This window comes from Poecilia mexicana, unplaced genomic scaffold, assembly GCF_051168715.1.
Source record: "Poecilia mexicana isolate PSO_F unplaced genomic scaffold, ASM5116871v1 scaffold_17, whole genome shotgun sequence".
Lineage (NCBI taxonomy): Eukaryota > Metazoa > Chordata > Actinopteri > Cyprinodontiformes > Poeciliidae > Poecilia > Poecilia mexicana.
Window position 1 is genome coordinate 4,650,124 of NW_028263386.1, and position 26,334 is coordinate 4,676,457.

The 26,334-nt window shown below is 36.4% G+C and overlaps 1 protein-coding gene across 1 annotated transcript in view; it reads right to left on the bottom strand.

Moving 5' to 3' along the window:
* The window catches only part of lig1 (ligase I, DNA, ATP-dependent), a 71,289-nt gene extending 45,212 nt beyond the window's left edge, over positions 1 to 26,077 (bottom strand). The window contains exons 1-12 of the mRNA XM_015008460.2: positions 25,921 to 26,077; positions 25,298 to 25,366; positions 23,186 to 23,348; positions 20,736 to 20,901; positions 15,705 to 15,830; positions 9,968 to 10,345; positions 9,703 to 9,811; positions 3,683 to 3,769; positions 3,106 to 3,162; positions 2,090 to 2,148; positions 934 to 1,047; positions 668 to 834 (exon numbers count right to left, since the gene is read on the bottom strand). Coding sequence (XP_014863946.1) covers positions 668 to 834; positions 934 to 1,047; positions 2,090 to 2,148; positions 3,106 to 3,162; positions 3,683 to 3,769; positions 9,703 to 9,811; positions 9,968 to 10,345; positions 15,705 to 15,830; positions 20,736 to 20,901; positions 23,186 to 23,348; positions 25,298 to 25,366; positions 25,921 to 25,937 — 1,512 coding nt within the window. The 5' untranslated portion in view covers positions 25,938 to 26,077. The remainder of the gene's footprint in view (positions 1 to 667; positions 835 to 933; positions 1,048 to 2,089; positions 2,149 to 3,105; positions 3,163 to 3,682; positions 3,770 to 9,702; positions 9,812 to 9,967; positions 10,346 to 15,704; positions 15,831 to 20,735; positions 20,902 to 23,185; positions 23,349 to 25,297; positions 25,367 to 25,920) is intronic.
* Between the last annotated feature and the right edge of the window lie 257 nt (positions 26,078 to 26,334).

Here is a 26,334-nt window from a genome sequence, read left to right on the forward strand (position 1 = left end):
AGTTTCATTTTACAGCACATTCAAGTAACTGTTAACTCAAATACCGTATGAAATATAACTTAAAAGAAATTTGACTTAGCAATTTAATGCCTTGAAATTGGGCCTCCGTCTCTTCAAGAAGCTCCTGTTCCTTAAAGAGATGCTTTAAAGGAACTGAACCCAGTTCAACATCATATCTGACAAGCTTCCATTTTCCAGCTAAAAGAAAGCGTGCCCACAGCATGACACTGCCACCACCATGAGAGTCGAAGGTGATGTGCACACAATTTTTTTTAATGTAAGCTGAAAAGTTCAGTTTTTTTTTCACCTTATGACTAAAGAGTGCATAAGCAGCATTTGCTCCAGAGAGCAGTTTCCACCAGAGCTGCTGCTCTCTGCAGCTCCTCCAGAGGTACCTGCTGTGCTGCTTCTATGACTAAATCCCCCCCTGCCAGCTTAGGTGGATGACATCAGGTGTTCTTGTTGTGTTTGCACTTGTGACTCCTTCCAGTTCTAGATGATGGATTAAACAGTATAAATGCTTTTGCAAGGCTCTGTAATTTCTTGTTCATTGCACAATTGCATTAACATCTTTTCCCTTTTCTTTTCTTGGGGCTAATTCAAAAAGGCAGACAATATATTCCCCCTGCTTGTTCTCGTCTAATGAAAATGTTATTCTGCGGCTCACCGAGTTCCCACTCATGCTGGCAATTTCCTTCAATTTCTTAAACACGCCTCCTGCTGTCAGACTGGCCGGCTGGAACATGGTGCGCTGGTTGCTACGGGAACTCTCGGCCACCAGGCCCAAATCTCCTTTCTCCTGCGCCTCCGCTTTAATTTTGTCCAAATGTCGCCCTAGTAACGAGAGCGAGACGGTGAGCGGCGGCCGGCTCTCTGCCTGATGAGCAGAGCTGAGGCGGCGAATGCACGAGCCTTCACTCGTGTGTTTGTTACCGGTTGCTTGAGCGACGGCTTTCATCAGCACCGTCTCCCCGACGCCGAGCTCCATCCCAAGGTAGGCGGGGCCGAGCTGGTTCAGACACAGGTACACACAGCACAGCAGGTCGTCTGGGAAAAGGAGTGAATGCATGAGTGTGTGTGTGTGAGTGTGTTAAGCTCAGACAAACAGAAAAACAGAAGAGAACGTTCATGAACTGAGGCAAAAACAAACCAACTAAAGATTGTTTTTAGAGATGCACCGATCAATCGGCTCTCATTTCCTTAATTTCGGGAGTTCGGTGATCGGTCGATACTTTTGCATGTTAAGCCGATCTTATCCACTGATCTCATCTACCTTGGAAAAAGGTCTAAAAACCAGCCGCTGTCCTCTTCTGCTCTCCCATTGGAGACGTTTGACTGACAAACTGACCCACCAGGTCATATCTGCACGTTTGCAGTTCACAAAAATTATCCCACTGTTGCCAACTCAGCAGCTTTCTTGTTTTATTTAGCATCATTTCAGACTTGTTCCAGATCAGTTATTCCTTAATTCTGATTAAAAAGTCTGAGTTCCACTGCCAGATCATTTTACTTAAAGAAAAAATGTCTTGCCAGTGGAAATGGTACATTTTAATCAGCATCAAGTATTAAGGAATTATTGTCTTAAAACAAGATCCTACATTTTGATTTAAAAAGTTTTTTATAAGACACTTTTATCTAAATGTATTAAGATATTTTCACTGGAATCTAGACAAAAAAAGAAAATACTTGATAATATTTTGTGTTTTTGCAGTGTTGATGATTTCAGTTTCATCCCTCAGACTCCACTACACAAACACAAACACACAGTGGGAATGCAGACAAGAAAACACACTCACAAACCAGAACCCCGAACACAGAACGAGGCAGACACAAGCCAAGAGCTCAGGCGTCAACGAGGCGGAAGTACTGGACCACGTTCAGAAAAACTCAAACTAACAAGCAGCAACATATCAGCATAGTCTTTACAGGAATCCCACAGGTACGTCTCACTCACACGCAGACTAACAACGCCGGCGCTTTTATGTGCAACCTGGCTTCACCGCCCTCCGCTTGATGGAGTGGCTGGCAGCCAGCTGCCTGCACAGCAGCGTCAGCCTCACCATTACCGCCGTGATGAAGTAGCCTTTACCTGGAGAGAGCAGCAGCACCGAGCGGAGCAGGTTCGACAGCGTCTCGATGTTTCTCAGCCTACACGACGACAGAGGGAATAGACAAGGAGGACGACGTAAATTAATTTCAAGCCCATCCTGTAAATACTGAGGAGAAGGAAATGAGATTTGTCTGGGAGGTTTTAATCCTTAATGGGACCCAGCCAGACATATTAGGAGTTCATTTGTGAAACAGTAGACGTCAGTTTCAGATAGGAAGTCGTAGCAAGGGGCAACTGTTATCCAATATCCTTTAAGGAGAAATAGGAATCAAGATGTATAGCAGAAAGTCTCTGGTTTCAAATATTCCTCTGAGACTGTTGAAGGACTTCTAGGAGCACTCATTACTGGAGATGAATGTCGTTCATTTTTTGGTTTTTAATAGGTCATTTGAACTGCTCACAGCTTACACACACGATACCGACAAAAAAACCTCCTAGAGCCAAAACATGTTATTGAAAAACAAGTTTTTTCAAAACTGCAGTGTTTCTTTAAGCTAATTTATTTTGGAAATGTCAAATTGTGCAATTATATGGTCAATGGAAATGCAGACCTGTCCAATTTATTTTTATTTTTTTTATTAAAATTGTTTTATGATGCATCATTACACCACCATGAAACAAGTCAGCTTAAACCAATTATTTCTAAGGCTTTCGATAATAAGATTAATGAACATTAAGAGTATACTTGAACTTCTCACTGTATGTCTGATTTAAACTGCTGAAAGAATTTGTCAGAAGAATTTGTATTGTTGCTTCTTTGAACTGATTACCAAAGTTTTTTTTAAACCAGCTGCAGATCCATTTCAACATTTCTTCCACTCTGTATGCCCCAAGCTAACAAAATTAAATTATCTGAGTTTCTCCCTTCTCATTCTGTTATTCAAAAAAAAAATCCCAGTTGGCTGTCTGAAATGTGAGAGAGAAAGAAAAAAACGGTTGCAATCATTTCCCCTCAAACGCAGCTTGCCGTTTTTCCCTCCACATGGAGCTCCTACCTGCCAGAGTCCTCTTCAATTTTCTCAAAGGTGCGAGCCACTGCCAAGTACGGCACTCTGGAGAAAGATGAGGATGCAGTTAGCCTGCAAAGCCGCAGCAATGACAGCTTTTCTTTTTTACATGCACGACATTTAGCTGACTCGGATGTTGGGAACAACCAGCAATTAGTGCAGCAGGAGGATAAGCTTTGATTTGAGGTTATCAAACAAGGGCAAGGAGGACAAATGTGGGGACAGCTGTGTCTTTAGGAAATAAAAAAAATCAGTCTGGTGAGTGAGTTAGAGTTGTTAAATAAATACACAGGATAAACATACAGGCTTTATTTTGAGATACTTAAGAGATTTAGCCCTCTTAAATCTCTTAAGTAAAAGAAATGTTTTGTCTCATTTCTTTTTGTATTTATTATTTAATACAATATGATCTCACAGTCAGGGATAAATAGTTTTTAGCTAAATCTATTTTTCTAGGGTTGTTTAGCATGCTGCAGGAGCTTTGAGCATGATATTTATGGTTACCTGTTAATACTAAACGAGACAAGGATGCGTCTGTAAAAACAAAAAAACAGGCTTTGCTTACTTTTGGCCTTGTTTCCAGCAGGCGTGGTCCACCGGATGGTAGTTTGGTCTGGATGGATTGTAGTCTGTCTCTCCTGAGGCTGATCCACTGAAAATATACAAAGAAACAAGCAGGAACAATTAAATTTCAGTCCAACTGAAAACTCATGACAATATCAACGTTTTACAACCAGCATTAATCAGCGTCAAACCAAACCAGCCCACAGTAATGAGTTAACATTTAAAAAACTATAAAAGCTAAATTAGGAAACAACCAGAATAAACAAGAACAAACTAGAAAAACTATATAAGAAAATGCTGTGAAAAAAACTAATTACATTTTTGAAAATCAACTGAAATATGAAGCTGCGTTAGAAGCACTTGAACGGTTTCTGCAGTTTTAGCATTTCTTATTTGAGAAAAGAAGTCGTCCTTCAAAATAAGAGCAGCAACTGAGTTCCCCTTTTCTTTGCAGTTTCATCTGGAAACACAAAAAAGTGTTTGAAGCTTCTTATCGCCCAAACAAAACAAAATAATTGTTTTCATTTGGATTGAGGAAATGTAAATAAATCTGACTTGAAATCAGTAGTGGCTTCTTGTTATTGTTCCAAATTAAAACTAAAGTAAATAAATAAATAAATAAAAAACTGGTGCCATTTAAGGAAAGCTAGTCAAGAAAGATCTGACGACTTTAAGATGGAGGGAGTTTTGGAGGATATCAAACATTTCTGGAATACAACTTTTGCAATGAATCAAATAAAAAAAAAAGCATATGTACAGATTTTAAAACTTTAATTAATTGCAAAACGTACTCTTTGAACTGCCTTAAAAAGTTATTTTCACACAGTATGACATGAATTCATGATGAAATGCAAACTACAGCTGTGAAATTTATTTTGCATGCATTTCCCCCATCACTCCTTCGCTGCTGCACAAGGCGCAGCAATGAAAAATAAATAGTTATGCAGATGAAATGCCTTTGCTCCCTTCCAAAACTAAAAATAGTTTGTGGCTGGAATAGATACCATGACCTCGAACCGACAAAGCAATTATACGCTGCTGCTGCTCCTTCTGGTTTACTTTACATGGAAAGGTTAAAATAATAACAGCATTACGGCACCTTCTGGCTGAAACATCATAGAAAGGATATAAAAAGCCTTCACTTTGTTTTCTGTAGATCAGTTTATCCCCATGACGTTTCCCTTAGAGCAGCTGCAGCCACCTTTAGTTGCATTATGCAGGCATCTACAATTTGTACACAGCCTTAACTGTTTGTTGTTTAATTAGTTGCTTTGCAGTAATTAAAAGTGGTTGATGGTACAGGTAATCGCATCACACCCAGAGTTTCCCTGAAGGCAAGTACAAAGATGTTAGCATTAAGAGCAGTGCCATATAGAGACTCCTAAACACAAATATTGATTTACGTACTTCCATATTGATTTTTTTTGTCTTAATTTAAGAAAAAGGAAGAATATCCATCTTACAGAGGGTTGTTCTCCATGTCAGGTAAAATTGAACAGATATAGGACTTGGAGATCTATATGCACAGGATGAATTTAGCTTTTAGCTTATTTTAGCTTTTATCTTAATAGGGTTTTCAAAAAGTAGTCAGAACATCACAGTAGTTTTAAAGGACTTTTCCTTACATATAAAGCACTTGAAGATTCAAATTTATGATTTTTTTTGACTCAGTTTTGCACAGTAGTTCAAGTTAAAGTTAAAAATCTGAAACACATTTTGTAAAAGTAAACATGTTTTAAGTAAAAAAGGATAGATAATTGGACATAATTCCTATAATTAGTTTGTTTGCTAAGGCATGTTGTTTCTTGTACAGTATTATGCTGTTGTTTTGCTTTGGATGTGGAAAATTACAGAGACAAACTCTAAAATAGAAACGTTCAGCTAAAGCCAGAAAATCCTGCAAATCACTTCATATACTCAGATATTTTCAAAGGGCCATAGTTATGGTCATTATTATTTATTTTTATTAATATACGGTTTGTTAAGCACATCATGTGTTAAATAAAAGTAAATTTTTCATCTTATTGACAATCTGAATGATGAAAAATGAAATTATTGTAATTAGAAATAAAAGTTTTTGGCCAAAACATTCAAATTAGTCAAACTCAGAAACATTTCCAGCCACACATGAAAGCAGCCTGACTGACAGAAGAAGGTAGTTACAGTGAGAAACCTGGATTTCCTCTAGTATAAATTGGAGATGTTATCACAGTCCTAACAAACCACTGGACCAAATCAGAGACTCACAGCCTTGTTTTGAGGTGTTGTCTAATTAGCATGTTGTTCCATCACAAAAAAGACTCAGAGTCTGAGGGTTAGTTCTCCCTGGAGACGCTTTTACCACGAGAAACCAATTTCCAATCTTCCTGCAAGGTCTGCCATGCCAGTTACAATTTTATCAGATTCTGATTTTCTCTCTCTGGCTAATCAAACTAACTGGAGTAAAACGAGTTTAATGTAACATTATGACAACTGACCATAAAAATAAAAACAAAGTTCATGAGAGATTGCAAGGTTACTATAGTAGCACTGATTTCAGAAAAACTGGATTAAATCGTGGGATTTGGGGACATTTTAGGTTATTTTATGCCCTCAATTAACTAGACAGTACTCAGTGTTTAAGAATATATTTGTAATGTAATAATCACTTTTCTGACTGAATTTCCAGTCGATGTTCAGCATCTTTCAATCATTATCTGATGAGTACTGAACTCAAAATAATAATTTCTTTTTTCTTTTCAGAAGAGTCTATTTTTACTTTTGACAAAGGGTGTGATGATGGATAAACTCCACAAACAGGAAAACAAATTTAAATTGAAATATTAATGACATACTCATTCAAATTTCATGCATGTATATTACTTTCATGTCAGAATAGGAACTCCATTTTGGATAAATTTCAAGTTGGATTTTCTTCAGCAGTTTAATTATCTGTTAAATGAACATGTGGGTCACAATCTAAGGAGTTACTGATTAAACGGATAGTTTGACAACACTTCAGAAGAGATAAAAGCTTCATTGGTGACTGATATCCAAGGATATTAAATTATTGCCTCGTTTTTAATAATGAACTCCAGCACCGGTCAGTAATTATGTTAAAACATGCAGAAATCCGGCTCTGAGTTGAGCTACAGCGCTGTCAGGTTAATGATAATGATCATTAACTGTACAGGTAATCAAATCTGAAAGTAATTAAGTCTCTTCTTCACCTGCTTCGCTGAAGCGTTTCACACTTCACACATGAAGTTGTGCTTTTTTTATCTGCGGATTATTATGAACCGGCTGATCCTAATTAGCTGTGTAAAACTATGAAGCTGACATTAACTAGACTCCCAGTTCCTCCTGAATCTCTTAACAGGTAGATTACAGGCGCATCTGGCATGACAGCTACTTGAATGTTAAAGCATGAGAATCTGTTTAACCTGCAGAGTTTAGACACTTTAATTAGTCTTAGTAAATGTCAAGTTAACTGGGTCTTTTCTTAAATTGTACAAGGAATATAATTTAGGTTTATAATCCAAACTTGCCCCATGTTTGTGTTAAAGAAAATATATGCAGCTCTGGAAAAAATTAGAAAACTGCATTGAACGCCATTGAAAACCAAATATTGATTTCTGAACTCTTCCTGAGTTGAAACATTAGTTTTGTTATTTCCAAATTAATATGAACTTGTTTCCTTTGCATTATTTGAGGTGTGAAAGCTCTGCATTATTTACATTATTTTGACCATTTCTCATTTTCTGCAAAAACGAGAATTTTAGACACGTTGTTAGTAGTTCATAGTATAAAAGAACAATGTTCATTTTACTCAAACATATACCTGTATCAAGTAAAATCATGAGCTGATAATTTTGCAGTGGCCTCTTCATTTTTTCCAGAGCTGTGTATTCCTTATGTTCTTGATATTTACTGTGCAGTAATCTTGTCTGTACTCAGGAAGGCATTTATGGAGTGTATTCAGAATAGATGTGATGCATTAAGAAAAAAGAAAACAGAATATTTCTCACTGAATTCATTAAATTGGATCCATTTGTTCCTCCCCATCTTTCTGTTATGTTGCTAAATTAGTCCCTATTTTAGTCTATATTTATGCGCATAAATATACCTTGGAGCATTATTCAATGACACGGAGTTTAAGTTTTGCTTTATGTAGCTCTTCCTAACAAAATATGTTATTATTTCCATTTTATAAGAATGTAAGTTATGAAGAGCTCAGTGTTGGAGTTCAGCTGAGCAACATGATATGTGGATCTGTTCAGTGTCAGAAAAGACACAAATAAGGTTACATTAATTAGTAATACAACTGAAACCAAGGATAGCTCTGAGTTAAGCTGGAAGAGAACATTCTGTCACCGATTATGTGCAGAAAAAGAGGACAGACACGGAGCTCTGAGTAGCTGCGTTTCCATTACAAATGCACACAAAACTTTGTTGATATTCCGCTTAATGTTCTGTAACTGCAGTGTTTCCATTAAATAAGAAATGCAATGAAAGCCACACGTGAATAAGTGGTTCACGTGATAACTCATTAAAAAACATGCATCATCCTTATGCCACTTCCTGTCATCTTCTTTGTTGTTTCCGCCAGTAGTAAAATCTGCCTGTTGATCCATTGCAGTTTTGCAAAATACACTCACTTCCAAAGAGCTGAAGAACCACCTCATCCTAGAGCCAAAACATTTTATCCAAAAATTTGAGTTTTAAAAATTGGCTTATTTCCACTGAGCAAATTAATTTTCTTAATTCCAACTACATGGCCAATGGAAGCACAGATAGTGGCTCTGGCGTAGGGAAAAGTTGTGATTTCAGACCAAATAATTCAAAGCAACTTGAAGACACAGAGACTGTAACGACATCTCGTTTCCACAAATGAGCTCAGGAAAAGGAATCCACCAGCAGACAGAGAGGGGAAGACTGCCCACTGTTTGGAGGTCTAAGAGAAGAACTACTGCAGCTGAAATGACTGGGAATAAAGAACAGACTGGAAGTTATCAGGACAAACTCCGCATCAAGGTTTTGTGTAGCTGCAGAGAGGTTGGGGTGTTTCCTCATAAAAACCTTGGAAAATATCTCCAAGGGAAACAGGGGCAAAGGAAAAGAGAGAAGTCAACAGTTCCAACATCTTTTAAATAAAAATGCTGTTTATGTAAAGATTCAGCTTTCTATACACTACTTTTAGAGAATAAATATGAAACTTCACTTTGTATTTACAGCAGCTATTTCCACAGAGTTCAGGTGTTTAATACCAGATTTGCCAAAAAACGTGATTGTAAGGAAATGATTAGACGAAAGAGCAGGAGGACAGCTCCATGTCAGATGATGGGGGACAATCCAGATGGATGACAGATAAAGAAACGCTGGACGATCAGATGGAAAATGGGCAAATGGAGGGTAAACAATTAGATGGATGACTGATGGTCAACAATTAGATGGACAGCGGAGAGAAGGGAGACGACGGACAATCAGATTGCTGGACGTATGATGGATAGTAGAGGATGAGTGGACGGAAATACGACTTTGAACAATTGAATGAACAACAAATGGACAAAAAGATGATTTTGAATAATTAGATTAACGATAAATAGACGGTGAATGGAGGTCCACAGACAACCAGACAATATTTGGGAAATGAGCTGTTACCCTGTTTCCATTTCTGAAAAATCCTGAAAGCCAAACTCTTCCAGGTGTAGGAACCGCTTACGTCACATGGTAACAGTGCATTACTGTTTACCATTTTCCTAAAATGTATTACTAACTAAAGACTCATTCAGCAAGATGAAGATCACAAAACTAAAACTGAATAAATATGAGAACTCTGCTGTGTTACACAGGAACTTCAAACTGTCCTGATTTCAGCTGAACTGTGAATTTTATGCATCTAATGGAAACGGAAGTTCAATCAATAGAAACCTAATGTGTATAAACTATCTACTCCATGTTGCTTATTTGCAGATTCTGCAGCACAGCAGCCGACCAAACAAACCCGAGCTGGACGCAACTTCCAGTCACAACTTCTCTCACCCTTTTGCATCTCTCTGTTCCTCATCGGAGCTCTTCCTCTCTGCACTCGTCTTTTTCTCTCCTTCGTTCTTCTCTGGTTTCTCTGTCTTAACTGCTGCTTTTCTGGGAGCTAATAAAGGCAGAAAAAGAAACAGAAAAAGGTGAGAAAGGGTTTGATGACGGGCAGAAATGTGCTGTCTTCTCACACAGATAAAAGCGCAGCACTTTTTTTTTTGGGGGGGGACATTTTTAATGCAAGCGCAGAGCAATGCAAATTCCTCCTCACCAAAGAAACTGCTGATTGGGGTTTTCTTGGCCGGCTCCTTATCTTTCTGCTCCTTCGCCTCTTTCTGCTTTTTTTCTTCCATTTGACTTTTTGGGCTCCCTGTGTCTTTCGTGTCCTTTTCAAACACCTTGTCTTTGGCGACAGAGGGCCCTTTCTCATCATCCGTCTTCTCCTTTGCTTCATTTTTCTTTTCCGCCCCCTCAGCTTTCTTTTCTTTCTCATCAGAGATCTTTTCTTCTACCTGCTCCTCCTCCTTCTTGGCCTTCTCTCCTTCTGTTTTCTCGTTCCCCACCTCCTCGTCTGGGCTGTTAGCCTCAGCCACTGGCTTTTCAACCTTTTCTTCCTTTGCTCCCTCCTCCATGGGTTCATCGGTGTTCTCTACACAGGGGAAGACAGAAAAGGAGTGAAGTCATTGAAGAGATAAATGCCAGCAGGTTTACTGAGGGCAGCCATTTTTTTCTTTTTTTTTTTAAGCGAGGCCATGTTTGAAGATACTTTCTTCTTCAATAAACGCTGCAGGTGATATTTCTGAGCTTTCCTTTTCACTCGAGACACTCAGGTAGGAGGGGAAATTGCTATTGACAAACTTGTAGCAACGACTCCCAGCAGACAGACGGGGTCATGGTATTGGCTGGTTGAGAAGACCGGCATAAAACTTTAATTTTCTGAGCTACACATGAAATAAAGCCAAAAAATGCTGAATTTAGCTCTACCATCTCAAATTTATCAAAAAGTTGTCAGAAAAGCTGGGAAACACAACAGATAAATGCTGTGAAATCGCATATATGCCCTTAGAAATTTTTACGATTTTTGCATGTTTTGGATCATTAGACAAAAGATAATTTAAGAAAAATAAACACTTTTCAAATGAGGATTTAGATTTCAAGAACTAACGCTGCTGTTTCATGTTTCCTATCTCATGCATGAACTGGAGAGCTCGTTCAAACTCCTGCATCCTTAGCGCACTAAGCAGCGTTGTGATTGGTCCTTCCTCCCAGCAGCTGTAAGACTTTATAATCATCACTGCTCCCACAAAATCAGTGTTTACTATTTTTTCACATCTTTGCAAATAGTCTGGTTTTTATCCAGAAATACCCATCTTGTACATTTCTTAAATCATCTTACTTAGCTACACTTTTCTTTGAACCAGAGGGTGCTACCTTTGCTTTTGGATTTTATATTTTTATATTTGTGTGAATCTACATTCTTCAACTTAACTGTCACTTTGCTGCTGGTGCCCCTGAATTTCCTGAGGGACAAAAAAAGATTATTTTGATTTTATTAATTAACTAAAAAAGCTGACTCATGTTAAGCAGTTACTTCCACCAAACCTAATAACTGATTGAGCCACCCTTGCAAAGTGTCTTTTACATCGCATTTTGGCCACATTGGATGATATTTAACATGATTTTAAGCACAATCTTTGACTAGGACACTCAGTCAGAGGACTTCTGAGTATGCTTTGGATTGCAATCTTGCAGCATATCATAGGTGGGCTTGATCTTAACATCAAACTGATTGCTGGATATTCCACTTGAGAATTACTTTCAAAAACAAAAACAGTTTGTGTGGTTCAATCAGTGACAGCAAAATGCCTGACGAGTCTTCGATTGGCTTTTTGATTCATTTTAGTGGGCTTAAATCAACTGATGTCAGTTCATGTGGTTCTGATTTCTCCTCAATTGTCTACTAGTCATGATATGTTGCCTTTAATATCTTTTCACCTAATCCTGTTAGACGTATCTTGTTATTTAAGTGATTTCAGGTCTGGCAGCAATCAGGCCTGATTGAAATAAAACTCAGCTTTCTGGAAAAAAAATGCTGTTAATCACACTTAAATCATAACTTAATAAGACAGTTATTACTTTTTTCTACACAAGGCCAGATTGGTGTGGATAGCTTTTTCCTCCAATAAATGAAATCATTAGTTGAAGACTACTTTTTATTTTAAAAACTAATGATCTAAAAAGCAGAAATGTCTATATATCTACCAGTGGTATTGCTTTAGCTTAATAATTTTGGTCTTAATGAGATGAGTTGTCAAAACACAAACCAGCAAATTGGGCAAAGTGAAAGCAGCAACTGGGGATAAAGTGGTTGTCAAACTTTTCTATCCATCGACAGTAAAAGAAATAAAAAGCTTCTCCAACTCATCAGGAGGTTAAAGGTATAGTTATGAAACTCCTTCTGCAGCAGAATTGTTTGGTTTACAAGCTGGATTACAGGTAGGATTACTACCCTGTTCTTAAGAACTCATTTAGAGAAACAATGGACTCCGATGCTTTTTAACAAATCATTCATGCTGGTGCAATTAAAAAGGGCTTTGATACAGTACAGCCATTCAAGCATTTAGGTTTTCCTTCTCTGTGCCAAAATTAAAAACATGCATTGTGATTTTAGAGGTCAGTGATGGGACTTTCCTGTTCTAGCCAATCACAGTATAATAAAAAAAACCCACATGATTTAACCTCTTGTTGAATTAACTTATTGAAATCACCTCTTCATGTCAGGAAAACTCAATTTCAGTAGGATGACTGTCAAAGTTTAGAAGGTCTAGTTGGAATTAGGGTGATTTTTTTTTAACAATCATTTTAGTATTTTCAGAAATTAAATACAATGTCTGCCATACAATGTGCTTTTATTAAGCTGTTCAAGTTAAAATAGGCTACTCACATTTAAAAGTTGGCTGTGCAAAGCATGGCTCACTTAATTAATAGCAAATCCTCAATAAGCTGAGCTTAATGAAGAAAAAGCTCTAATGAACATTACTGCTACTGCAGAGTCTACAAATGCCTGATAAAATACAACTAAATGAAGAACATGACAAAACACCTCAATTGTTTTCACAAACAAGTACAAAAAAAACTGATACAAGAACAATAATTTAATAAGAATCCCTCAACTTTAAAAAACTTTACCATATAAAATATAAGACAACCTTTATTTCAATTGAAAAGATCAGTTAGTCACTGAGCCATTAGGAATAATAAATGTTCTGCTCATTGGAGCAATGCAGACAACATCTTGTTAAGGTTAACAAGATTCCAGCTCAAATTAAATGCTAAAACACAAAATACAAAGAAAGTTACAAAGAACAAGATCCTTTAAATTTTTTCTTGTTTTCTGGCATTTAGAAAATAGAAATAATAATAGAGATAATTGTATCTGACCTAAAACAAGAAAAGGTTAGTCTGATTTAACTTCAAATAGCAAGAAAGAAAATGTGTCAGTCTTAAATATCTGTAAATAATATTAAAATCTCATCATGTCCCATTTTTGTGAATATAAAGTCTTGCCATGTTTTTGGAGTTTTAAGTATCATTACATCCCTATTAATGCATGGTAGCCTTTATAGCAGCAGCTGCACAATTAGGCCACAAAACATAGAAAAATAGAGGGCTACAGAGGGACAATCATATAAGGCCTGGAAAAGGATTTTTAGATCAAAAAGAATCTAAATAGGATTTCCTTCATGTGGTGAGGTTTTCCTTTTTCTCCCTTTTCTGTATTGATGACCATTTCAGAAAGAAAGTACAAGTAAGGATGTCTTTTCTCCTTATTTAAGATCATTTGATCCCTAAGAGTTCAAACTCTGACATGGAGAAAAAAACTGAATTGATAAGACACATGGTACAATGGTATAAAAAGACACAAAAAAACCTGTTAGCTTTTAGAAATAAATACACAAAGCTTCAATTTAGCTTGGTTTATTTATATAGGGAAATAACAAAATAAAACCAACAGTCTTCTTCGTCTCTAGGCGTTAAATCTATATAAAAATGGATTTAAAACATGAGGAATCATCTTAACGACTGCCTGGTTGTTATCATTCCTCCATGGTCTAAATGCAACAACAAAAACTGCCCTCAGGAAGATTCCCCTGATCCTTTATGGGCCGTAGTCAGAGGGACTGCCCCAAATAAACACCAGCAAATTAAAAGATAAAATAATCCTTTGCAGGAAAAACCAATTACTTGTAATGTTTTAGTTTCCATTTGCACATTATTTGCCATCTTGCTGCCTATGTTTCCGTATTATGTGGTTTTATTGTGGATTAAAGGAACAGTTGTGTCAGGGAAGAAGCTAAGGATCATTTGCGAGTCATTAACACTCTTGTTTTCTCCCAATTCTTCATTCAGCAAAGAAAATTTCCAGAAGTAGCAGAACAGGAGATTAATGTGGCTTTAAAATATTTCCTCTGTCAGACCAGAAGCTCAGGCTGCATACATCTCAGAGATGCAAGCAAAAAGTACGTTTTTAATGATTACCATCTGATAAATTCTCATAACTGCAATTTTCCTTTTGATCGCCTAGTCAATTAGTGAATCCAATTAATTTCTTATGGATGGTTGGAGAAGCTTGTAAGTGTTAGATAAAAGAAAAATCAGTGGTATCACATTTCATGCAAGAATTGTGGCATGTTTTTTCTGAGCGTCTGAATTTTAAGGCACCACGCCTTGCAAAGGGTAATCCTAACCGTTCAACTTCTCCATATTCAACCAGAAAGTGTTTTTTTTTTTCTGTTCGTTTTAATGAGGGGATTATGTAACAGATCAACAGAAAGTAGTGCATAATCATGAAGTGGAATGAAATAAAACTTTAGAGAATTTTAGGGAACAAACAGCATCATGAAGACCAGGGAATCCAGCAGTGACTTTCAGACATAGCGGTGGCAGCATCATGCTCTGGGGATGCTTTTCTTCAGCAGGGACAGAAAAAAATGCGTTTGAAAGACAAATGAAGATAATAAACATCACTTTGTGGGGAGGGATTTTTTGTATCAAGTGTCACGCTTGAATGATAAACAAGCCTCCGGTCAGTAGGTGGCAGCAGTGCTCAAACTAATTAACAGTCTGCCTGTTCAACCCATTAGAATAAGAAGCCTTCTCAGGATCACTGGGGTTCAGCACTGGTAGAGGAGGAGAGATGGAAAAGTTTGTGGCAGTCCAAAGAAAAATAGCAGCAGAATAAAAAAGTGACTGTAGAAACCAGAAAACACAACAAAGTCTTTATAGTCTTTGGGTTTAAGCAAAATTGTTGCAAACTTTGAACAAAAACTGTTAAAGTTGTTTACCTTTTTGAAAAGGAATAAGCTGAAGCTGAAAAGTAATCGATGTTTAGTTAAAAAAGATTTTGAATGTTTAGTCTAAAAATGAACATTCAGTGAATTGTTTGTTTTTTGTTTTCTTTTTTGTGAATCTCAGACTGAACAGTCTTGATTAAACATTACAAACTGAGTTAGTAAACTGAACTTGGACAAATTTTAAGACTTAAAACAATAAAATGAGCTGCAAAACTTACAATTTAAGCAGCTCATTTTATTAATCTGACTGGATAATCAGGTGAGTGTATGCAGAAACTCACACAAAGTCTTGAACATATGAAAAGTTAAGTGAACTTAGACATACAGTCAGAGATACGACAGAATTATTTAGATTAAGATTTAAAATGTCCTAGTCAAAGTTCAGGTTTTTATTTCTAAAAAAATAAGCAAAATGTTAACCTCACATTCACTTTCCATCTATTTTTTAAAGAGAAATGCACTCTGCTTTTTCCTCGGTCCATCACCAAAAATGCCACCCTAAAGAAAACGGAGAACTGATTGTGCTCAGAGGTTTCTAATAAACTACTCAATGTGTTGCTTTATTTTTTCCCCCTCTACATTCACCTGGGCCTTCCAGACCTGCACAGGATGTGACCCCTGTTATCAGGCTCGCTGCAGAGGAAGAAAGCGTACCTGCACTGCTGACACCGCTCTCCAGGCGGGGTCGTTTGTTTTGCTGACCCTGCTCCTCCGCGACCTCCGACTCCCCTTTCCGACTCTCGCTCTCATCCAGCTTCCTCTTGGGGAACATCTTCCTCGCTGCACGCATCAGGAGAGGAATTAAATTAAGAGAGAGACAAAAAAAAAAGCAAAAAATAATGAAGTGAAGGGGGTCCCAGATGAAATTATGCCGTGATTAAACAGAGAGAAATGTGGAGATGAAAAACAGGATGACTCTACTCTTACTGCAGATGTAGGCCAACAAAAAAAACAGAAGAGAGAGTGTCACAGATACGTACTTTGGTAATGAAAACACTAATTTCATCCAGAAAGATATTATGCAGCCAAGCAGCTTGCAGTTCCAGTGTAATTTCCTCTATAATTGTATGCAACAGCAGTGCTTGGGGGCAATTCTGGTTTCCGTTCCACATCTGCCTCTGTTTTGCTTCTTGTTAAGATTCTAGTGAAGGTATCACTGCTGTTGTTGTTTTTCTTCCAGATATCATAATGAAAGCATTAACCCGGGACATTAAGAATGCAATTTCAGGTCGAATTAGTGTGTTGCTTTAATGCGATCGCTTCCCCGGCAGTGATGGTAGCAGGCACGCCTGTTACCAAACGGTGCAGCCATCCAACACAAAGGGAACGAGATGATGAAAAGAGAATGAGCTGATTTTATTTTGGCGAAAGGAAAAGCAAAAGGAGCGTTGCTTTCCTTAATGAAAACAAAGCTGAAGTGTTAGAAAAGTCTTTAGCTCCGAGTAGCTTTCATTTTCACCCAATGAGCTTACCTTGCAGGTGTGGAAGACAAAAAAATGCAAGCAAAGTAATCCTAATTAAAACACTCACCTTTCTAATTTATATTTATTGCCAATAATGAAGCAGATACAAGCAAACCTCTGCTGTTAAATGTTGAGGCGATCAAACGCTAACTGAACCTGCAGGACAATAATCCACACATGAAAACCTCAAAAAGGAAACGGATCGAATCAATGGGGGAAAAAATCAGCAACAATACCAGAAGAGCAACACTCTGCTGGTTCGGTCCAGTCAGCAGAAACCAAACATTGCAAGAACAATGCATCAGTAATAACGTTATTATCATAATGCAAATACATGCAGAAACAAATGATAAAAGCTGGAGGACGGGAGGCGTGCTTGTGATTCAGCAGATAGGATTAATGAGAGACGGTGGAACACGATCGAGTCTAAAGGTTGTCAATGGGAGAGGCGGTCCAGGGAGACGGCACAGAAATGAAACCCAAACGGGCAGCAGCCGGGTCAGCTGTTTGTGCTCAACAAACTTTTAATGATTGCAGCTTGAGATTAATGTCTTGTTTTCCCCCCGTCGATGTGAAGGAATGATTATTTGCACCCATTAGGCTCCTGCTAGCAAATGATCAAGTCAAGCAGCTTGAGGAGGAACAAATTAAAATCGCCTGCTGGTGTCAAAGTTCAAAATGTTTCAACTGAAGTTTGGCTTCGGGTCTTCGTTGTTGTTGGGTTACAGCAACATTTAGGAGAAGAGTTCAAGTCAATCAGGTTACAACAAGGGCTGAAATGATGAATTAGATTAATCGTAATTAATCAATTATTAAAATAATCGTCAATTTCTAACATTTTGTACAAATAGAGATCAAAAAAGTGTCATTTAGAATTCAGCTGTTGAGTCAGCATTACGTTTCACTACTGCAAGTCTTTCCAGCCGCAGATTCCGAGGTGAACTTTGACTAGACCATTCCAATCCCTCAATATTGTTTGAGCAAAACCAATAAAACACATGCCTGGACCAAAGTTTGTGATAAACGTTTTCATCGTCTGTCAGTTTGATAGCAAATCAAGTCATTTAAAAGACAGTTATCTCTGATACAGAACAAATTTAGTGATTCTTGAGAATAGGGACAAAACAGGTCCTATGGATAAAGCATGAAATTTGAATAAAATATACACAAAATATATTTTTTTCAAATATCTAACTAAACTAACCTGGGTCATGTGAGCACAACAATGTATATTTTTCTTTTTTTTGCTGAATATTTTTTTAATTTAAACATTGTAGTCGGTGGATGACGCCTGTAAAAGCCCTTGTCCAGGAGCAGAACTCAACACATTCTTATAGTTTAAAACAATTAAAGAAATACTAAAATTATATATTATGACAATTAAGTATAAGTAGTCATATAAATAATTATAAAAGTATCGATAAATTGAATTAAAAATAATTTTTAGATATTTTCCAACTCCGTTGAAATTTGTCCTTAGTTTTTGTCAACACCGTCAGAAATGAAAAGAATGTAAAAAAATCAGGCATTATTGGGGGGCACCAGAACTTCTGAGGACCCCATGACGTTGTCTTTTCTCTTCCTTTGCTAGGAGGGCTAGTTAGCTCCGGTTAGCTTAAGTTATTCTTTAGTTTTTTCTTCTGTTTTATTCCTAAATTGTTTGTCACAACCATGATGTGTCAACTCCATAACTGACAATTTACAAAACTTTGATGAAATTTTGCGAAATAAAAGCTTAATTTTGGTAAACTGTAAAGATTTCATGGACCTGACGAGCTACAATATGGCCTCCTTCAGAATAACATCATATAAATTGAGGTAGTTTGGCATTTCGTCAACTCCGTCAGATGTCAACTCCGTCAGAGTTTTTCTGACTCTTTCAGTGAAATTGTTGTCAAATCTCACTTAATTGTGCAACTAATTCATTTTAATGTATTTTACATGAATTGCATTACTTCACATGTACCAAGTTTTTCATTTTACTCACTAGTTTGTCACCACCTTCAGTTCTGTGTCAACTCCGTCATGCACTGTCAACTCCATCAGATGGACTTTTTCTTGTTTTTTGTTTTAAATAATATTTATATTATTTCTTGAGAAGCATTTGTCTGTAAATTGAGTAAAAATATCACTAATGGGGTATTTTAAAAATCATTTTAGATTTATTTTTGTCAGATGGTGATGACAAAGTTCTGGGTCAGGTCGATTAAAAATGTAATTTTTTTTAAAAAATTCGCAACTGGGAGCCTGTACCTTAGCATCTTCATATTTTCTAAACATTATTTGTCATATTTGCATACATAAGGTTGAGAAATAATAAAAAAAAAATATGGGAAAATTAAAACCCATTTTGTCCCTATTCTCAAGAATCACTGTTATTTAAACTAATGAATTTGAAGAAAGTTACAAAGAAAATCTCTAGAAATTGTTCTGGTATTCAGCAAATAGAAATAATTTTGTTAATTCTAACAAAGAAAAAACAAGAAAAGTTTTGTCTGATTTAACTTCAGACAGTGAGAAAAAACTTTGTGTTTGTGTCTTTTTATTTGGTTGATGTTAAAGTGATGGTAAACTGACACCAAGTCATTTGGATACACACTGGTTCTGGTTAAACTGCATTTCTACAGAAGAGTTTGTCAAACTAGTCCACTTACGCTGATAAAAATCCCCCATTTGAGTCAGCAGGGTGTTTAAGTGGAGACTAATATGTTGCCCAGCTGTCAGATATTGCAGAATTGTCTGAGAAAATCGATAGAGGCTGTTTGTGCTCCGACTCCATAAACTGCATGTGAAAATACCATTAAAACGGAGAGAGCTGCTAAGGGCGGCTGGCTGCTAACAATGACTGAGCAGGAAGTTAGCGCACAGAGGAGTTTACAGGGGAAACGGTCGTCTGAAGCTGCGATTCCTAATCTGAGCTCAGACCAGCAAACTCACGTCTTACAACAAGAACAACAAGCAGCTGCAGCATTTTGAAAGAAAGAAAACCCAACCAAAGGAAGCTGGTTTGTGCAAAAACAGATTTGCAGTTGATCAGAATCTGTTGTGTTTTTTACTGGAAACAAGAAAAGCAAAACTTTTTGTTGTCTAATTATAAAATGCATCTAAATGAAGAATTTTAAGCACTTTGGGGCTTAAAGTTCTCTGTCTCTGACCATTTGCTGCATGTTATTTCTATCATCTTTTCATCCTGTTTTATGTCAAATTACTGTTCATTAAAAGCCACTAGCGCCCAAAGAAATCTAAAAAAAATTAAATACAGAAGGTAAAAGACTGTTGACATATGGATTCATGCGTCTGCCAAGTAAATCCCTTCATTTTCGGTTTGATTTGAAACAATTACCTTAAAAATGCAGTGCTATTTTTATTTTAAATGTTGAAAAATAAGTTTTAAAAAATGAAGTAAATAAAAATAGAAAAATAGAGTTGAGAGAAAACCAGGTTAATCCTGATCAGTATGTTTAGACACAGATCTGCTTTTATAACTTTACAAAAAATGTTTTTTTTATCTAAAAAAAAAAGGGTATTTTCAAGTTTCAGTACATTTAAGACATTTTAAGATTATAATTCACATTTAAGACAAATTATTGAAAAAGAAAAAACTCACTTGACATATCTACCCGATTGTTTTTATTTAATACATTTGACAAAATATGGTTAAGTATAAAATTATCAACTTAAATTAGTTTCTCAGAATTTGACCTTCTCCTAATTAAAATTCCTAAGAACAATAAACTTTAAATATATATATATATATATATATAAATGAAAATATTGATGAAAATTTATTGATAAATGTTCAACTTTAGCATTTAACTTGAATATTATTTAAGGCTGTTGAGTTGAAATATGAGCACTTTTAAGAATTTCATGACTCAGACTTTGAAATGTGTTGCTTTTTTTGTTTTAAACACTGCATAAATTTTAGATAAATTAAAAGAAAGAACTCAGTTCAGATGACTTCAGGTTTTTTAGGCTGATTCAGAATAAAAGAACAGCAGGAGTTTGAGGCAGCAAAAGGTTTTCAAAGGTTTTTTCTCTTAGCTCGTGCCAATCAGAGAACCAGGCTCATTGTCTCCATAAAATGAAACCATAAAACACATCCCTGAACACATGAAATCAAAATGAAGGTGCATTTTAGTTAGAATGAGAAAAAAATGACGAAATGGAAGGTTATTCTGAGGTTTGTATTTATGAAAATCCACTCCGATTGGATACTGACCAGTTTTGCGTTTCACAATTCTAGACGTGGAGGTGGAACTGGGAGAACTGGGTGACCCTGAAGACGTCGAGGAGGCCGACGTCTCCGGGGTTTCCAGGGTTATGGGTGTGGATGGGGCCGGCGTTGGAGACAATGGGGTGGGAACGGCCTGGGACACATCGTCCGTCTGAAAAACAAACAGAAGCATCAGTAAACATTACAAAAAGGAATGGAAAACACAAAGTTTTTCGTTTAAACACTGATCAGTTTAGGTTCAAGACATTTAAATACATAGACATTTTCCAAACATAAAAAAAAAAATTTAAAAATAGGCTGCATGATGAGAGGACAGGACTGAGGGCAGATTTAAAGCTTTAAACAGAGAAGCTAACAGCAAACAGAGAAAAATAAAAAACACAACATACATCCAGAGGATCCAGAGCGTCTCACACACACCAGATTCAGCTCCACAGTAAATAAACGTTTGGTTTCATTCGAATCAAATCTTCTCCATCGTTTACAGAAAGCTCTCAGTCATTTTAAATCAGCATCTAAATACATGCTGCTTGTAGTCTTAATGAATTAAGCATCACAAGCAATCGCTGGAACGTTCATCTATAAAACAACAATGTCTTTTTTAAATCCTCGACTTAGAGATTTTTGCAATTAATAGCAAGAAAATAATTCAAGGACAAAAAGAAAACGATTCATTGCAGAAACTGGAAACTACCTCTTAGCCGTTCCCAGGCCTTAATAATGTTCCAGGGCTATTTCCACATAAAGCATCATTTCCACAAACACACCTCTGAAACTGGTAATAAGACATGATGGCTATTTAGCTGCAGCTTGCAGGAAGAAAAACATGACCCTGACGGAGGCAACAGGAACAAAGTTGTTTATAATTAGAATCGAATCCAGGACAAATGGAAAGCTCCAAAAGTAGAGCTGATTTAAAATGGGGGTTTACAGGAAACATTTTTTGGGAAAATAGTTGACTACAATTTGATTTGAAAGCGTTTAACTGAAAAAAACAGAAATGACAAAAATATAAAAGTTTGAAGAGAGTTTAGTTGTTCTCAGGCCGGTCATGCTGGACAATAAATTGTCCCAGAAATTGTTGCAATAAACAATAATATTGTCTCGAGAACATTTTCAAATAATAAAATGTTTTTTTGTTAATGTTTTTTTATTCAAGAAAAAGCCAGGCATCGAAGCTAACCTGATACGGGTAATTTAAGTTACAGAATTTTATGCACAAAACTTTTTTTTATAGATATATAAGCTTTTGGAATTTGATACATTATTGAATCTTATAGAATTATTGTCAAGTCAAATGTATTTATACTTTTAAAAACAGGTTTAAAGCTGCACCAAAGTGCAATAACAATAACATAATAGTATAAATTGAGAAAAAGAGAGCAAAAAAACACAAAAATAATAATAATGATAATAGTAAGTAGATAAGATAAAATAAAACAAAACATCACAAAAAACAAGAGTATCAAGCCTCAATTAAATGCTGACAAATTATTTAAAAAAATAATAATTATTGTATTTCTAGATTTCCTCTCGTTAGTCACATAATATAAACAGAATCTCCAGATCATTTAAATACAAAAATCGGTTTGGGGAAAATAAAAACCAAAAAATACCTTGTGTAACAATTTGTTTCTAAACAGACATGTTTCCATTAAGCAAATTTATTTTCAAAGTATCCAGTTGATCAATTACATGGTCAAAGTAAAATACTGAAAGATCAACATGTCTGCTATCAGATGCGATTTTTTTCTGATCACATGAAACATTTAAGTGCAACAAAATTGCAAAAAAACAGAAGAAATCTGACAGAATCCGGAGCTTTTCCACAGCAGTCCAACACCAATGGCTCTGACAAGCACTTCGTCTCTTTTAGGCCTCATTTTATGGCACCGTTTGTAGTTATAAAACTATAACTGGCCTATAAATTCTCTTTCTAGTTAATTTTGGACAGTTTTTACATGTTTCAGAGGAGCAATTAGACATCAGTGAATTGAACCAACAGATAAATCACAGACAAAAGCAGTTATCAGGTGCCGACTGACATTATCTCTACTGGAGATGCTCTGCTGCCAACAGGACAGGAGAGGATGTATTATTACCACCTGGCCACACATAAACAAGCAGAGAGGTGGGTCACACCGACTAGCCTCGCATATCCATCACGCTCTCTCCCCTCTGAGAGAAAATAATGAATAATTGCAGACACGTCACCCCGCAAAGTGAGCGGGGCGGTTAAGAGGAGTGTTTATCATATAACAGGTCGTTGAACGGCAGCCAGCGCTGATAATCAGCTCTTTTCAAAATGGAGCTTATTGACAGTGATGTGCAACAGTGAGACGTCCCCCATCACTAAATAAACAAAACGCCAACGATAAGCCTGTGGGAGCTCTTCATTACCGCAGCTCCAGTGGATTTATCACGGGCGTTTTTACCTTCTCGGTTTTAGCGGGAGCTCCTTTGTCGCCTTGTTCTTTTACAAGCGGCGCCTCGTCTTCGTCGCTGTCCAGGATTTGCCGGCTGCGCTTGGCGACCTTCTTGATCGGCGAATCCGCTTCCTGGACGCCGTTCTGCACCTTCAAGGGGCTTTTGATGGGTCTGGAAACACACAAAGACAAGGAGCATAAACACAAACCACACGCCAAGAAAATTAAAGGAAAAAAAAAAAAAGACGGGGGTCAGCAGGAAGAGAAATCAAATCAGAGTAATAAAAGAAAGCGGTCACAGCTGTGATGAGGATCATTACATAAAGGCCAGTCAATTAATGCGAGTTTTAAGACTTGCTTTAAAGATTACACACTACAGTGATAATGAACACTTCATCTTCAAAGCAGCTCCAGATTGAGCAGGAAAGTTTTCACAGCATCTTCTGATCATTAACGCTTTCAGAGAGTAATTCACACATCTACAGAGAACTGTTATTCCACCAAACCGCATATGTTCCTCATGTTGATCAGCTTCTAACTGCAATGAGTGTCAGAAAATAAGTTCACACTCAGGCAGCCTCATCCCCGTTAAGACACAGCTTCTATAAAACATTCCCAGTCAGCTAAAATATACCAAAAATAGTTTGATCACCAGAGGAGAGCGGCATGGGGAGAAGGTTCTATCACGATATGTTGTGGTTCTGTTGTAATAATGATAAATGTGACGATAAGAACTAATAATTACTTAATTTTTTTGTGTCACAGCAATTATAGCCCCACAAACACAAATACTGCTCTTGAGAAATATTCCCATTTGTAACACAAATTCATTCAATTTGTAACGCGCTTCATTCACATAGAGAAGTGTGATTTGAGTCAGTAAGCTGCACACAGTAACCGCTTTTAATCATATTTTTAATTGTATTGATATCTACTGATACACCTTTATTATACAAACAGTGGAGAATAATAGTAAAACTAACAATCCCAACAATATGGACAGTTTTGGAGGGTTTTAAACAATAAATTGTAATTTATCTTGACAATGATAAACCAAAATTCTTGAAAGAAATGTATCGCAATAAATGACAAATAATATGATACAATAAATACCCAGTGGTATAAAAAGACTATTTTTTATATGCTCTAAAAACCTGTCTATATTAGTTAAATCACAATAATTTTTTTTAATATGTTTCAATAACTGTTGAAAATGTTAATATGCAGATTTATTATTTATCAGTCATTTTGGATAATTATTAGGACGGTACCAATAAAACCTGCAGGATATTTATTTGTAAGCCAAATTACAATGAGAAACATTCAAACTATTCCTCTCTCTGTGTAATGATTCTATACAAGATTCAATTCAGTTAAAAAATTTTTTATTTATCCCAAAGGGAAACTAAATGTTGACCAAACTCATTTCACACAGAGTTGTTGTGGATGGTGATGCTGTGAGCAGAAGGAATCTCCAGTAGCAGTCAGTCATATGTCAAACCTGATGAGGCCTCTGACTGAAGACTGTTGCTATATGATATGCTAACAGCTCAATACCAGGACAACAGAGACAATATTCCACAGTAACATGCACTAACTGACACAAGCAAGCACTGCTAATCCATCTCATTTGCTTTTGCTACTCCGATGTGAGCAGAGCTATTTTAGACCTGCTTTCATTTATAGAAAAGAGTGGCAAAACTATTTAACTCCTTCTCAATATTCTAAAATTTTAAGATTAACATGCAAGTACTTCAAATACGTGCAGTTTGTTATAAATTGGCAATATACAAGTAAACAGATTAGCTGTTTTAAAATTTCCAGTTAATAATCTTTTGAGGGAAAATTTACGCTGAGAATTTAATGCAAAATTATATTAATACATACTAGACTCAAATTTACTTTAAAAGTTCCCTAGGCAGTTTGCTACATATATATAGGCAAATAAAATGACAGCAATTTTATTTATGAACTTCATAAGATGCAATCTGGTAAACAAAAAGTGTGTTTTGAATACGATGGGTGAGTTTTGTGATGCAAAGCTTCATTTCTGCAGATAGATAAATGAAACAACTGCAGCATTCTCACGTCATTTATGATTTAACATGGAAAACAACTTACTTGTTCACTGGTTCATCTGCAGTTTTCTTCTGGCTGTCTTTAACCTTGATCCTGGGCTGAAAAAACGATCTAGAAAAGAATATAAATAGATACTTTAAATATAAGAGGCAACACGTTTTCACGAAACAACAAAAGTCCAGCAACATTATACTTCCAGTTGACAATTACGGAGCAACTTTGTGTTGTTATACATCATTAAAACCCCATAAGCACCCCATATGTTTGTGGCTTTTCCGTGTTTTAACCTTGCTAGCTTGCTTTGGGTGTATCCCAGTGCTTAGCATCATAAAGCTTCTTCACAACCACTATTCGTTTAAACAACATGAGCTACTTCAAGCTGAAAAGCGTCCCAGAGCCTTGACCGTATGATTAGTGCTTTACTTTCATAAACATTTTGAGAGCTAAACCACAGTTAGCTATAACTATGTTATGCTAGTGCTAGCATACAACTATTGACACAAACACACTGCTATTCGTCGAGGTAGGAACCGTTTTAACACACAACTTAACAGCAAAAACAACATATAACACATATCACGTGGGGGTTCATTGCATTAGAGACACATAGACTATTTCAACACAGTAAATTAAAACTTTAAACTGTTTACACAGTCGTTACTTACGCGATGCTCCGCTGCATGTTGTCTTTAAACACTTTCTTCGCTTGATGCTAACTTAAAACTTAGTAATTAAGTATAGTTCGGCTCCAACATGTATGCCCGAAAACATGCAACTCCCGCGCTAGAGAGCGGTACAATAACTGAATATTCCGCGCCAAAATAATATGCCAGTCAAAGATCCTAAAACATAACAGAGGAGTCACGTTGCCCTAAAAAAAACGTAAAAATAACGTTTCGGTCTGGAAACAAGAAATAAGAAATAGCTAAATAAAATTGGTAATAGTTTCTTTAATTATGACAGAACGCAGATGGATGGCATGTTTTGCATTTTATACATTATTTTACGTTATACACAAAATCAAAAATGAAAATGGGAAAGAGTTTAATAAGTATTGGGGAAAATCATTTCTTTTTCAT